General features: G+C 42.1%; 1 protein-coding gene across 2 annotated transcripts in view; it reads left to right on the forward strand.

Moving 5' to 3' along the window:
• LOC142467352 (5-hydroxytryptamine receptor 2A-like) overlaps positions 1 to 14,357 on the forward strand; it is a 340,135-nt gene extending 325,778 nt beyond the window's left edge. For both annotated transcript variants that reach the window (XM_075572922.1, XM_075572923.1), the window contains exons 4-5: positions 2,860 to 3,060; positions 11,940 to 14,357. In XM_075572922.1, coding sequence (XP_075429037.1) covers positions 2,860 to 3,060; positions 11,940 to 12,775 — 1,037 coding nt within the window. In that variant the 3' untranslated portion in view covers positions 12,776 to 14,357. The remainder of the gene's footprint in view (positions 1 to 2,859; positions 3,061 to 11,939) is intronic.
• Positions 14,358 to 16,080: the final 1,723 nt, after the last annotated feature.

The raw sequence follows: 16,080 nt of genomic DNA on the forward strand, positions 1-16,080 counted from the left end.
CAAGAACCTCTCCCATCCCCCAGGAAGACCAATTGTTTCCGGCATAGGGGGGTTGTGTGATCCCATCTGCAGGTTTATTGATTCTTTTTTTGCATTTTTCAGTGGAGACGTTGCCTTCATACATTAGGGATACGATGGATGTGTTGGCTCGCCTGGACCACATCACGGTCGATGAGAATATTATTCTCGCGACCTGTGATGTGGAATCCCTTTACACCTGCATTGACCATAATGATGGATTGCGAGCCACACAGTTCTATCTCTCTATGCAAAACGTCTCCACTGAACTAACACATCTCATTTTAAATTTGTTACAGTTCATTCTCACACACAATTATTTTATTTTTAAAAATAAATATTATTTACAGAAAAGAGGTACTGCGATGGGTGCAACTTGCGCACCCTCATATGCCAATCTCTTCCTGGGATGGTGGGAAAGAGAGGTTGTGTTCTCTGAGGAAAATCTTCGCTTTACACAGTGTGTGTCATTGTGGTTGAGGTACATCGACGATATCCTCATCCTCTGGCAAGGAACTGCCACGGGGTTTGCGGAGTTCGTCGATGTCCTCAACCGCAACGACTTGAACATCAAGCTGACATTCAGCTGCAGCTCCACTAGGGTAGAATTCCTGGACTTATACATTACCATTGGGCCTGGTGGCTGTCTCCTTACGGACATTTTCAGGAAGAGAACTGCAACCAACTCCATACTACATGCCACCAGTTTCCACCAGAAAAACCAGATTAAGGGCATTCCAACTAGTGAATTTTTGTGTTTGAAGAGCAATGTGTCCACTGAGTCGGGTTACCTGGAGAGGGCAGGAGAGATGAAAGAGAGATTCTATCAGCGAGGATATAGTCATCGGTGTGTGGAGAAAGGTTTTCAGGGGGGACTCAGAACATCTAGGGATTCCCTTTTACGCCCTAAAAATATAACTTCCCCTGTACAACAGATAAGGTTTATTGGCACACATAACAAACAATGGTCAGTATTACGTAACTCATTACAGAACCATTGGGGTGTCCTAATGAAAGACCCTGACCTCAAAAGAGTTCTGGGTAATAGGATTACAATGACGAGCTGTAAATCTCCTAACTTTAAGGACAAACTGGTAAATAGCCACTTTGTCCCGAGTACTGGGCAGTTGCCCAGGGGCCCCACGAGCATAGGGGCCCCACGTGCATAGGGGCCCCATGCTAATCTATGCACAGAGCAGAATTTAACACAAATTTTCCGATCACCCGCCTCAACATTCAAATCTTGGTAACTCGGTAGAAGGAGAAAAATTACGACTTGTAGCGGAGAGTTGGCATGTCTGCATTCACGAGAGAAATGTTGCCGTTTTTATTGCTTGCAATGTTATGGAAGCAGATTCATGTAACGGATTCGTGGGAGGCAATTAACGGCTGAGGTTGTGTAGGCAGGGCCCAGTGCACTGCTTTGCCTGGGGGCCTATAATGCTGTTAAGACGGGCCTGGTCAGGCCCCCCCCTTTAGTGTGGTATGCGAGCACCAATCACGTACAGCCCCTAATAAACAAGCTATTTTCACTATTATCTCCCTAATAAACAAGAACAAAGGCCCCTGGGGTTGTTCTTTTCTTGACGTAAACCATACATCATTAGGGCACTGAAAGGGTTGAGAAGAAAATCCAAAACCTGGACACTAGCAAATTGAGTTCCAGCAAAACCCAAAACACAATTTTTGTTTAGAACCATAATCAAGACATGATTTAAAGTCCCCCCTTTAATCCCTTGGCCCCCAGACGTAGCGACTACATCATAATCTATTTGCTTATTTTTGTAGGGTAGACGGTCATCTTACAGGAAGATGAGTGATCACGGAGAAGCAGTCATGTGTTTGCGAGTGCCAGCACTCAGAGGGTTAAAATATGAGGTACATGTTGTAGCAAGTCTAATTTAAACAATGTAAGGTTCCTGCAGGACAGAATGAATCTTTCCTGACGATGCTATGCTATGGTGCCTTTCCCTCACGTGTCCTTATACTCAATAAATATCTTGCCTTATACCCAATTGCTCAATTGAGTCTAAATTGCATCTGCCCGTTTTTATATCTGCCTAATTAACCTTTTTCCAATGATCTACTTATATATTCTCAGCCATTTACCCTTCACTTTGCTAAAGTGCACTAGAATGTCTGTCTTGGCACGGTATTCACTACAGAACATTTTTAATCACAACTAAAGGATTTCGTTTTGGCATATTTTCCATAAAACAGCTTGCACAGCTGGGAAGCTCCCTTTTTATCTGCCTTCCTCCTCTCAATAATAAACTTAACCTCTACACTCCAGAAGGGCGTTTGCTTTAGAATATGTTGCTGGATCAGCCTGTATCGGAGGGATTAACTGATTAGATGGTGTCATTTTTAATCTTTTAATCTCCGCTTTATGAAACAGAGAGGGGTAGATGTAAAAATATAGCTCTTTGTTGAATTATTTACTTAATCTTATGCTCATACTTACAGTATTTGGTTTACCAACTAATTATCTCCGTCATTCTGATAAACTTGTACAAAACAGTAATTTTCATTATGCATGTCACAGACAAAATAAAAAAGTGTAATTATGATTTATGATTGTATGACTAATTCCAGTATTTGTAGTAAAAGTGTGATAACCCGTCAATGCTGTGTAAGTTTACGTTCTGATAAACTCGGATGAAATGAAACAAGAATCAAAAGATGCAAGTGTATTCCTACTTAAAACATACTGCACAAGGTTAGAAATAAAGACAGGAGGAAAATAACTTGCAATAAATACAGCAATATGATTGGTTAGTATTTTTGATTCTTAGGATCAATATTTAGATAATAATGGTTTCCTTTCATTTCTCATTTTAGATTATGCCTGGCCCTTGCCACAGAAATTGTGTCCTATATGGATTTCATTGGATGTACTGTTTTCGACAGCATCTATCATGCATCTCTGTGCAATCTCTCTTGATCGGTATGTAGCAATACGTAATCCCATAGAGCACAGCCGCTTCAATTCACGTACTAAAGCTATAATGAAGATTGCTGCTGTTTGGACAATATCAATGGGTAAGCAGTGATTCATTTTCCTTTAGGTCTTTATAGCCACAATCAGCAGTCTCAAGGTGGACATCCAACAAATACTGTACTTAACTGGACAATCATTTACTTAAAAGCGTTAACAGGTCTCGGGTGATCTCTTTTTTTTACAGGTACAATTTAAAATTCATTTAAAAATATTTATTTATTTGGTATTTGTTATGCTTAAAGCAATCTACCCATTTTTTTAAATTATATATATATTTTTTACAGATTCGAACCAGCTATTTTTTAGCTTTTAGTTTCCAAAGCGCTGACCTTTTTAGTTACTGGCGTTTTCCTTACCTTTAGGGAAATCACCACTAAGTGCTGCAAGTCCTGCATGCCAATACTTAGGCACAACATCATTGGGGGAGGGATGACATTGCGACTTCCTATTGGACCACTTTTTAAATGTCCAGGAAGTGACACTGTCAACTAAACTGGTAAATATATCAGGAACCGGCGAGGCTACCTAGCGAAAAATGGTGTCACTTCCACTTCCTCTATTTCTAGTTACCGTATGTAAAAAATCATTACCAAGATTTGGTGGGATTTCTGCTTTTAAACTGCAGTGAATGGTCCTCAATTACTAAGGTGTCTCTGTTAACACGTTTCTTACTTTTGATACAAATGTGAGCATAAAAATGTCCAGAAACCTAAATAAACCACCAAATTTCCTCTAGGATGGATAATTCTCTCACTCATGCAGCATTTATCCAAACTACTTTACAGAATTGAACCAGACATTTGGCTAACTCAAAAATGTGTACCAATGGAATTTTAATCTCAATATAAATATCATTATATAGTCTATACATACCATTGGAAACATTTCTCAATAGTTCCAGTCATTCAACTTTTTTCCTTAAAGTCTGATAAATAAAGAAATGGAAATAACAAATCTTAGTTATGGTAAAAATGTGTTTTCTGATATCATCACATTACAATTTTATTCCTTTTTCGAGAAGGAGGAAATAGTGTTTCAAAGTTAATGTACAGTATTAATCATCTTTATACCTTGTACAAACTGAATCAAGATGGGTACTTAAACTGATCTATTGCTACTGATTAAATATTGCGATAAATATTCCATAAAGCAAACTCCACACAAAAAGTGACTATCTTCATCACACATTTACAATTAAGAAGCATATTCAGTAGACTTCGATAAGTGGCTTATCGACAGCGTTGAGCATTTTCCTAGCGAGTTTACAAGAGTGTGAGGATCCATCGTCCTGCCTCCAAAGGCAACTCACCTCCGGGGCCCGGACTCACGCGGGAGGGGTGTCACGACACTGGTGCACGCGCGGGTGTCGCGCGGGCTCGACTCCCTTTCCTCCGCTCCGTGGCACACAGGCTCCCCGCTTCCCCGCCGCCGGTTCTCCCTTCGATCTCAGTGACGCGCGACACAGGTACAGTACCCAGCGCGTCACTGACTCCAACCCCGCCTACCTCTCCTCGGGCCCTGCCTCAAACCTCCGTCGTCGGGATGCCAGGGGAACCATGGCGCACGTGACTGGCTCGCCAGCTGAGGCGCCGTGGTGCGTGGCATGTTTGCGGGACTCCACCTCTCCCTCCTATATTCTATAGGGCCTTACCCATAGCCTATCAGGGCGCCTTCCTGCTGCCTATGGACCTCCCATTGGTGGGAGGTCCCTTTAAGTATTTCCTTGGATGTTCACTCCTTGCCGAGCATAATCCCTTGTGTGACGCTATTCTCCACGATCCTGTCTGTTTCCTGCCTGATACCTGACCCTTGCTTTGTACCTGAACTCCGCTGTTTCTCCTGCTCTGACCCTGGCTTGTATGACTACTCTGGAATCTCCTGCGCTGACCCTGGCTATCCGTTATATGACTACGTTGATATCTCCACTCCTGACTTCAGCTAAGTACCCCCACGATCCTGCTCTCTCCTACCTTGACCTCGCTTGTTATAACGATTACTCTGAACTCTGTATCCCTTGAAACCGGCTTGCAAGACCATTCTGCACTATGGACGTGCCCTCGTGGTTGTGGGAGGTGTCTTGCAATAATTCCCTACCTCAGCCCCGCGGTTGCGTCTCGTTTGTGATGAGCTACGCGTCACAGGAACAGACCAAGAGACTCCTTAGCACACAACTGTGCTGAAACAGGAGAACAAAGACTCCTTAGCACAGCCACAACTATGCTATCACCACCACCACCACCCACAAGGACGCTAACCCTAAATTAAGCTGTGCATTAATAACTATCACGGACTCAGTCCCCTTCTTTATTTTCCATCTGGGACTGTGAACTTGTGGGTTTCTGAATTACTTCAGGTTTTTACTCCTCGTGGGGATGTGTGTATCTGAGTGGATTTATAGATCTACAGTAGCGGCTGGGCTGACTCTAATGCGGCTGCCCCCGCAGTTTAAAAATAGCGTGGGCGGCGCGCGGGCTGTCTTCGGCCGAAACCCGGCCATTAGCGCTTATCTATTGAAGCGGCCGCCGCGCGGGAAACTCCGTTTTTAAACGGAGAACAGACCCGTGGCTAGCCCGCTACGCTCCCGGCAAGCTCCCGGCAAGCTCCCGGCAAGCTTTAGAATGAACTTAGCCAGGACAGCATGTGATATCCTCTCTCTGTAAAGTGTTACTGTGATTTTTATAAATTCATTTTGTATTGCAGCTGATTTTGCTTTGTGTCTTTTCTCTTTTGCGCCCTTTTATTGTTTTGTTCGCTTGGATTGACCCCGTTGATCACGGGAGAATAGGAGCAGCAGAGAGATAAACAACATCATTCGGGAGATCGTAGGGATAGCGAGCACTGCACTTTCTTGCAGCTCAGGATATACTGTAGAATATTTAGGTATTTTAATCTATATCTACCAAAGTGGCCGTTTGGGACATTTGAGGCCCCCAAAATTGAAGTCTTTGGGGATTTTTATTTGAAAACGAACGGCCACCACCAAAGAATAAGACTAGCCCTCTTAGCGTGAAAAACAATGCATACAAATAAGTATAGTAAAGGCCTGTCTGAAACACTAACTACTGCAATAGTAATGCAGACATGATATCTGGATAATTGATAACATTATTGCAGCCTTGTTTGGATATTAGCAAGTAAGAATGGCAGAACATGTATGATTTCCACTTATAATGCAGTGTCATCTTGTACGGAAGTCATTCTAAACCTTCATTACAAGCCCACAGGGAAAACTTAAATTATATGCTATATAACCCCCTGTCATACTGAAAGGTTAAATATACTGACCACCAAAAACAATGTAGGCTACGTATTAATTTTTCATTCTTAAATTACATTTTTAGTCGTATTGATCTTTATGCGGCTGTTGGAAATTGGAAATTGATTGGACCACTTAAGTACTTTTAAGACCTGGGGCAAGTTTTTATCATATTTAATCTTCCCAGGTTTAGCTGTGAACATGTATTACATTATTTGGCATCCCAGGAGAGAATTCACTTATATGCACACTAATAAGTTTAAAATATAACTTTTAATACATGTTTTAAGTACTTAGTATTAAAAGTTATATTTTAAACTTAGTAGTGTGCATATAAGTGAATTCTCTCCTGGGATGCAAACACTTTGTACTCCTTATTTTTTGTCTCTGATTCACTTCAATTCACAGCTGCACCTACTTTCATTGATAATTATCGATTGGAAGTTATTATTTTTCATACTACAATTTGTATGATTTAGTTGATCACTCCCTATTCCCTATCTTTTTCTGCTTAATTACATGGTACAAAATAATCCTGGTTCAACAGCTTGAGCAGTGAACTTTTTTTTATAAATTAAAGTTTCAGTGCCATCATTCGCTTGCATGTTTGCCAAGTCTTTTTTTTACTGCTGTTCCCCAAGATGATGGAAGCAATTTGCCTACAGTATGGTGTTCCTCCATGCAATTGTTAAAATTAAAGTTGTCCCTGATAATATCCCATATGATGCACTCAAAGGAAACCTCCCAGTATAATATTTTACGTCTACTATAATTGAATAAAAAAATTGAAATACCAAGAGCAAGTTAAATATTTTTTAAAAGAAAACTATCTCTAGTAGCACGCCTTTCTCACCACTTTGAAGATGCCTGTCTTATGTCCTAAAGCCCCCATATCCTCCTTCAAACTGTTGTCACCTATGCAGAGTCTAAACTAGCAGTCACACTAAGGATAGGTGCACCAGATTTTCAAAACGAAAAACTGGGACACAATAAAAAATTATTTATAAAACAAATTACATCACGTGACGCACCCCGTTGCCATGACAACGAGACACTGACGTCAGGCGGTGACATGTTGCCATGACAATGTGGCATCATGTGATGCCTCAGCACCATAATGCGTCCCGTTGGTGGGGGCTGCAGTGTGTGTCTGTGTGTATAGGAGGTGGGCCCTGCAGTGTGTGTTTGTGTGTATTTAAATAATGAAGACATTAATTATAATTAACAAATTAAAAGTAAATAAATAATTAATTGACATAAATTAAAATTAAAATAAAAATTTTTAGGCATTAATAAAAATTAAGACTTTTAAAAATGTGACATTCCTGACCTTGTGTGTATATTACACTTTGCAAAATAGGGTCTCTTGCTCTCCTCGTGGCAGTCAGTGACATCACTGCAATGCAGGGCCGCAGACAGCTTTCCCGGGGCCCAGGAAGAACGTTTTCACCGGGGCCCCCTACCCACGTTTCGGCGGCCTTGCGAGAACCCCCCCTTCTCACACACCTCACTCTCACCCCACCTCACACTCCCCAGTCACACATTCCTTCCCCCCCTCTCTCTTACACCCCCACCCCCATGTATTTTTCTCCCCTCCCCACACTCAACCTCCCTGCCCAATATATGTGCACACACAGTGACACACACTCACACACACACACTCACACACACACACACACACACACACACACACACACACACACACACACACACACACACACACACACACACACACACACACACACACACACTGACAAACATACACAGCCCCTCCCCTCCCCTCCTCATACTTCCCCCTCCTCTCCTCATACCTGCCCCCTCATACTTCCCCCTCTCCTTATACCTCCCCCAACTCTCCATATACCTCCCCTCCTCTCCTCATACCTTCCGCTCCTCATACCTACCCTCTCCCCCCTCCTTATATCTCCCCCTCCTCATACCTTCCCCATCCCTCCTCATACCTCCCCTCCTCATACCTTCCCCTCCCATCCACATACCTTCCCCTCCCCTCCTCATACCTTCCCCCCCCCGCCTCATACCTTCCCCATCCCTCCTCATACCTTCCCCATCCCTCCTCATACCTTCCCCATCCCTCCTCATACCTTCCCCATCCATCCCCATACCTCCCCCATCCCTCCCCATACCTTCCCCATCCCTCCCCATACTTTCCCATATCTTCCCCATCCCTCCCCATACCTTCCTCATCCCTCCCCATACCTCCCCAATCCCTCCCCATACCTTCCCCATCCCTCCCCATACCTTCCCCATCCCTCCCCATATCTTCCCCTTCCCTCCCCATAACTTCCCTATCCCTCCCCATACCTTCCCCATCCCTCCCCATACCTTCCCCATCCCTCCCCATACCTCCCCCATCCCTCCCCATACCTTCCCCATCCCTCCCCATATCTTCCCCATCCCTCCCCATACCTTCCCTTCCCCATCCCTCCTCATACCTTCCCCATCCCTCCCCATACCTTCCCTTCCCCATCCCTCCTCATACCTTCCCCTCTGATCCTCATATCTTCCCCTTCTCATACCTTCCCCTCAGCTCCTCATATCTCCCCCTCCTCCTATCTCCCCTCCTCATACCTCTCCCTCCTCTCCTCCTATGACACACACACAGACAGGACACAGACACACACACAGAGAGAGAGAGAAGCAGCTCACTCAGAAGCAGCTCACTGAGAAGCAGCTCTCCATCCGGCCCCGGTACTAAGCCCGCCCCCGAGATCCTCTGACCTCCAACCAATCCCCTGTTCTACTCTCTAAAGCCCAGCCCCCACATGGAAAAAATACTACCCGGCTGTCGCATTCTCCTCCTCGGCACCGCCGCTCGCTCCCCCGCGCATCGCCGTGCACCCCCCCTCCCCCCTTGATGCGCGCACCCGCCCATGTGCGCATCACCGCCGACTCCCCCGCGCACCAGGGAGACTGGTGACTTTCCCGGGACGGACGGGCAACCGGGACGGACGGTCAACCGGGACAGCCCAGCAAAAACCGGGACTGTCCCGGCAAAACCGGGACGAATGGTCACCCTAACTAAGGACCTCTGTATTCTGTGTACCATATGTACTAACTGCTGTACCATGTATTACCTGACCCTGGTATCCCCCCTAATGTTTTCTTTCTGTAACCCCTCCTCCCCCTTTCAAGCAAAAAAAAAACTATTAAAAACAAATGATATAAGAGTGTGCAACCTATATAAAGACTTAAGGACCAATATTCCAGTAATCAGTTAGATAAATCATTTATCATATATATTATATTTATATGGTGTGCTCAAGGAGAAGGTGTTTCAGGGGAGGTACATAGGACCAAGCATCTTCCAGGGAGTGTGTATCCTTCCCTCTCACCTGAGCCCTAATTAATCGGCTGCACTTTAAAAGGCTGTACAGGCTGATGCTGCTGCTGCGGCTGCGCATACACAGACAGACCTGTAGAGAGACTGCAGGGGGCTCAGTTAAAGCTACAGGTACAGGGTGCAAGGTGGGGAAAGCGCTTAGCTCTCCCACGGTTAGAAAGGGACTAAGGTGTATTAGTCAGCACTCCAAAAGTGGAGTTAGGTTCTTTGTTTATTGTGTTTTCCTGATTTGTACCCTGTAAATAAACCCTGGTGCACCAAATTCTAAGTTTCCTGCCATTGACCTGGAACAAAAGACCCTGCAGTGTGATGGAAACATTGCAATTGGTGGAGTTTAATGTAGACAGTCCACAAAGCAGTGAGTAGTGGAAACTACAGTATGGAGGAATGTCTGACCACGCTTCAGCGCAGTCAAGCAGAGAGTGCTGCTGCCTTAATGCAGGGCTTGCAGCAGTTGGCAAAGATGCAAAGTAAGCTGACAAAGTCCCAAACTAACAGTACTTCATTGTTAGTACAGCAGATGGTGCTATCCCTACACCAGACCCTAAAGAAAGAGCAAAACGAGGTGCACCTTTGCCTACACCAGGAGCTCCAAGCTTTGGGAGAGAGAATTACCTCCTAGACTAGCGGGGTCAGGTACATAGGTGCAACACTCTTCTCTCACCACAGCACAAACACCTCCTTTGGCCGCCAATAGATAATCTAAAGCCATCTTATTTTGTAAGGTCATTGATCTAATAGCCAACATTTCAGTGGTGATTACTCCCAAGGCATCCTCTGTATCATTAGCCAATTCCTCCACTAGTAAGTGCTCATATCCTACCCAAATTATCATATACCCCAGTGGCAGCTATTAAGATAACTGCATTAAAATCCCCAATTATCTCCTTAAAAGGTAATCCATCTGCATGTGTTTGCAATTGCCAGGAATGATGAACATAACTTAAAGGATTTTCTTTAGTTAGTCTGAAAGGAGGTACCAGAAACGCTACATAACAAGAACCCCACCAATCTTTGGGTAAACTTTGGAATGCTTTAGTGCCACAAACCCAATATAAATCTTTACCCGTGCCATAGTTAAGGAATAGGTGGTCACACGTACCCCACCTAGCTTGATACATTTCTGCTCCCTTAGTTACATTAGTATTTACTGTACCGGAACCTGCTTTTCCTGGACTGGTACCAATAAAATCTCTTGAGCTATTGTAAAGATCCTGTAATTGTCCAGTGGTGTTGAAAGGATCACAATACATGGTGTAATTGCTTTTAGATGTGCCTACATACAGTATGTCATAGTTAAGTTTGAGTACCTTGACTTGGGTAACCTGGACAAACAGAGTAAACCCCTCACATGTTTCACAACTAAATATTTCCAAGCTTAAAATGGGTTATTCATTACCTATAGGTACTGTGATGGCAGATACAATAGATATTTGCAAAAAGGCTGGAAATCTTTTCAGAAAGGAAAGGGGATATACCAAATAAGTAAACATGGGAATGATGTTGATCGAGGGAAAAATATGATTTCCATTATTGGAGTCGGGATGGAATTTATTTTCCCCCTTATGTGACAGCATTGAATAATGTTTCACTGGGGTTTTTTGTTTGCCTTCCTTTGGCTCAAAATACTGTAAATACAGTACAAATATAGAATAAGTATATGTCGTCTAAATTTAACATAGGTAGACCTTGGACATGTCTTGTTTCAACCTCATCTACTATGTAACTATGTAACGAAAAAAGTGTGATACCTGGTTTAATATTGTATACAGTATATCCCATGTTACATTTTGAACATTTTCCCACTTCCTAATCTTTAGGTTGTAATTTTTTTTACATACAGTGTTCGATATGACTATCAATATTTTCATGTTATGTAGTTCTGAAAAGATTACAGTACTCTTAAATATTACAATTGTGCACATATCAAAGCTTGTAAAATTTGTGTATTTGTTTTGCAGTAACAGGAGAAACATTACTTTTAGAACATGTATTCTGGAGGGTCCATAACACATTATTTTTAAATGTTATTTGTTTCACTTACAGAACAGACTCTGAAGTTTATTGTTTATCTTCTCTTTTCTATTCCAATGATAATTTAATCTGACACCCCAATATCATTTAAGTTAAGAGATGGGGAGGGCACTTAACATTTAAAGTATAAGGGACCAAATTGAAATGACTCATGGTCCTACAGTATATTTAGTCACAAAACCAAGCATGGCTATTTAGGCAGAACAGCCAGTAAATACGTTTACAGTCTTTAAATCTACATTGTGTTAAACAAGTCATTTTTATTTTAGGTATTTCGATGCCCATTCCTGTGATTGGCCTCCAGGATGACTCCAGCGTATTTCTAAATGGAAGCTGTGTGCTGAATGATGAAAACTTTGTGCTTATTGGATCTTTTGTGGCGTTTTTCATCCCACTCATCATCATGGTGTTCACTTACTGCCTGACCATCCAGGTGCTTCAGAAGCAAGCTACTGTGTTTATGTACGAAGAAGTGCCCAAGCAAAGAAGGAGCAGTCTCAGTTGTCTGAAGAAAGATGGCAACACAGAAAACATTTCAATGATTCAGAATGATGAGGCTGCATGTCACTTAAACTCTCCGGTAAATAAAGAGGGAGCTCTGTTCCGTAAAGGTACCATGCAGTCAATAAACAATGAACGTAGAGCCTCTAAAGTCCTTGGTATAGTCTTCTTTCTGTTCCTAATCATGTGGTGCCCTTTCTTCATTACAAACATCATGTCTGTACTTTGTAAGGAAGCCTGTGACAAAGACCTTATGCTGGAGCTTCTGAATGTATTTGTTTGGGTTGGATATGTTTCTTCAGGAATCAACCCACTAGTCTACACACTTTTTAATAGAACGTATCGGAGAGCTTTTTCCAATTACATCCGCTGTCAATATTATAATAGTAGAAAAACAATACTGCAACAAAATCAGTGCCATCCTAATGCTACAACAACAGCGGTGTATGGCAAAGACCTTAATTTAAATAGTTACAGAAATGGCAATGAACTGACCAGCATGGATATGGATGAAACAGAAGAGGCCATAGAAATGCAACCTGGGACATCAGAATTATCAATAAACAATTCTAATGTCGTAAGTGAAAGAGTTAGTTGTGTGTGAAGAAAGGTCCAACAAGACTTCTTACTATAGTTCAACAATTAAAAAATGTATGTAAAGTAAATATATACGTTATGTCAAAAAAATGATGTAAATAATTGTTCTGAAGAGACATTTTTTAATTACATCTCTGCAGTCCAGTGCTTTAAATTATCATTGTTAAGGTAAATATACTGTTGTGATAGACAAAGTAGTAGTTATTTTGATTACATGATGGACAGAATGTTAGCTTCCTCTACAAGTGCATGAAAAGCTGCTCAGAATCCATCATAGGTTTGTGTGAAAGACATTGAAATGTTGCCTACATTCATAAATTATATTGATATATTAAAGAATATAAATACCATTATTTTGAACTAATGCCATCCTATATGTTTTCATTTCATTTCTATATCTATACATACAAGTTATACATTTGAAGGAGTTTTATTTGTACAACTAAAATAAAACAGTAAAGGGCAGCAAATCACAAGCAATACATGGTTTTTATAATGGGATGCCCCTGTTCTAAGGGATACATGGTTTATATATTGGGGCGCCCGTGTTCTATACGAAAGGTTGTTTATATATTGGGACCATGAGATTAACTGACTACTTTTAGTCTGATTGTTCTCATCAGTTTTCTGTGATGAGATGTTCTTAGCTCTATACAATCACAAATTGACAGTGTATGTGCAGCATGTTTAATAGACTGACAACAAGTACTGTATTATAGCACAATGAAATAAACCTAAAATTACCTGACAGGAGAAAAGTGGCTTATTCAGTAATAGCCCAAGACAAGATTATATTCATACTGAACACACAAATAACTGTAGACATATTTGGAAAACAAGGAAACCCCACCAACTCAACATACAGGAGTCAGTGTGGGTTTGAAGAATTCGGACAATGTTGACTAATATGTGCTATGCTGTAAGACACTTTCCATCACCTGAAGATTCACAGAAAAGAATGGGCCACAAGATGTTTTCTGGTGCCTGAAGTTGCCTTTTGGCTCTACAGCACCAGTTACTGTAAGTATGCAGAGAGTGCACTCTAGTTCCTCACAGGTTTGAAAAAGATTCCATGCACAATGTATCAAGTCATATCTCTGCAATGCCTACTATTGTTATTACAAAGCCTGTATTACATTTGATGTTTGAGAACAGGGTTAATTATCAAAGTATCCCAACATCAAAACTGATGTACATGTGTAACTGCCAGTTGTCGACCGCATCATGGGACAAAACTGATGTACATGTGTACTGTAACTGCCAGTTGTCGACCGCATCATGGGACAAAACCTCGGCCAATTCTCCAAATACCCTGCGAGATGGTCCGCAGCAGACTTAATGGCCCATCGGATTAATACAGCGGGGGTCCCTGCGTTTGAATGGGACTCGCGCTGTGTGAATCCTACCGGGTTTCACCTGCCTGTAAGAGACACACAGTAAGAGAGACTGCAGTCTTTAATGTGTTTGCTTTTTTTAATTCTTGTGTTTTTTTGGCGGTTTTTTTTTAATTCTGGTTTATTTTTGGTGTTTGGTTTTTTGAATTGTTGTTTATTTTTGGTGATTGGTGAATCATGCCCATATTATATGGGCATGGTGTACCACCATGCGAATCAATGGGTAGAGGGTGGGGGGTAGTTGCCCTTGGGAGGGTGGTTAGGCCATCCGGGTAGCGGGGGAGGGGGGTTAACCCATTAATTACTATAGTTGTTAATAACTGCTATGGTTATTAAGGGGTTAACTACTCCGTAACCTTTGCGGTAGGCCTAACATCCCACCCTGGGCCAAGTACCCCCTTCACTCACCCCCTGTGCCCCAAATAAACCTGGTAGTCTGATAACATAGTATTGCAACCGAGGTTCTCCGGAGCTGAATCTCATTGATTTCAGGTCTGGGTTACCCCATGCTTCCCGAGTTACAGGCCCCGTTATGGGGTGCCTTTGGTTTGTTCAAATCCCCCGATCACGTGGGCAGTGACACAGGAGAATTTAAATATGGCTACTGGCATACCAGTACCCCATGACGGGCCCTGTAACTCAGATAGCAGGGTGTCCCCAGACCACTGCTACAATACTGCATTATTAAACTAAAATAAAAGCCGCGCGATCGCCTGTTAGAGATGCGCAGGTAGAGTGACTGATTCAGTCTCTCTCTTCCAATGTGTCTATTGAAGCCAGGTAGGATTCACACAGCAGGGACCCCCGCTGTGTTACTCCGACGGGCCATCAGTCTGGCCGCTGGAACCACGCAACATGCTAGATAGAGGTTGACCACAGGCAGATGCACCTGTGAAAAATGACATGTGCGGGTATTTTCTGGTGATAATGCACCGAGATAAAGAAACTTGGAGTCTGGCATACCACATCACCCTTCTGCTTGCATCCGTGTTAAATTCAAGCAACATGTGAAAGAATTAAGCACACTGATTCAGAATATCAGAACTACCATCTAACTCCAACTGACACGACCCAAATCACAGGTAGAGTTGTGCGAACTTTTAATAAAAAATGTCTTCTAAAAGTTCAAATATTTGCTAAACCGTTTGATCTCTTAGGCTTGAAGATTTGGGATGAACTTTGCAATTAAAGAGCTTGAGAATGTATTTTTAAAAAGTCGCTTTTATGCAGAGCCTGAAGTGTACGAAGGGAGAAACTATATTAAAATTGGCCTATTTACCAGGTATCTCTGGCATATTCACAGGTCTCCATGTATTGTATAAATGTTTTGGAGGTACAGTATAAAAGTTACTGGGTACTTTACTTAATAGAAAGCCTCCATTCCACATGCAAAAGCCATATTTCTAGATGGGGGTGAATCGTGTCCTTTAACTAAGCAAATGTTTTGGGAACCTGGATGATTTCACACAAAAAAATTGTGCAAATTACACCTGGTTTCTAAACCCTCTGACTGGGTAATATTGTAATACAATCTACTGTAATGTAATGTACCTTACTACAATTGAGGAGAATTATTAAAGTGTGATAGCGTATTCGCTTATGCGCCTTGGGTGTTGATAAATCTCATGCTGTTTTTACCCCAGTTCTTCAACCAGGAGACTTTGATTAATGTCCAGAACCCCATGCTTTTTAGATAACTATTCTAATTATCTATGCTTTATATTTTGTGGAAGCCAACTTATTGAATATTTAAGATCTGTGCTGAACAAGATCTTATTTATATCTTTACTTTTATGTAGCACACAAAGGCTCTATAATGTATTTTGAAACTCGCTGGTGATTATTATTATTTTAGTACAATGCTTTCACTGTAGAGACTTAAAGTTACCCCTTCACCCCACCTCCTAAAAAGGAATTA

The sequence above is a fragment of the Ascaphus truei genome, chromosome 16, assembly GCF_040206685.1.
Source record: "Ascaphus truei isolate aAscTru1 chromosome 16, aAscTru1.hap1, whole genome shotgun sequence".
NCBI lineage: Eukaryota > Metazoa > Chordata > Amphibia > Anura > Ascaphidae > Ascaphus > Ascaphus truei.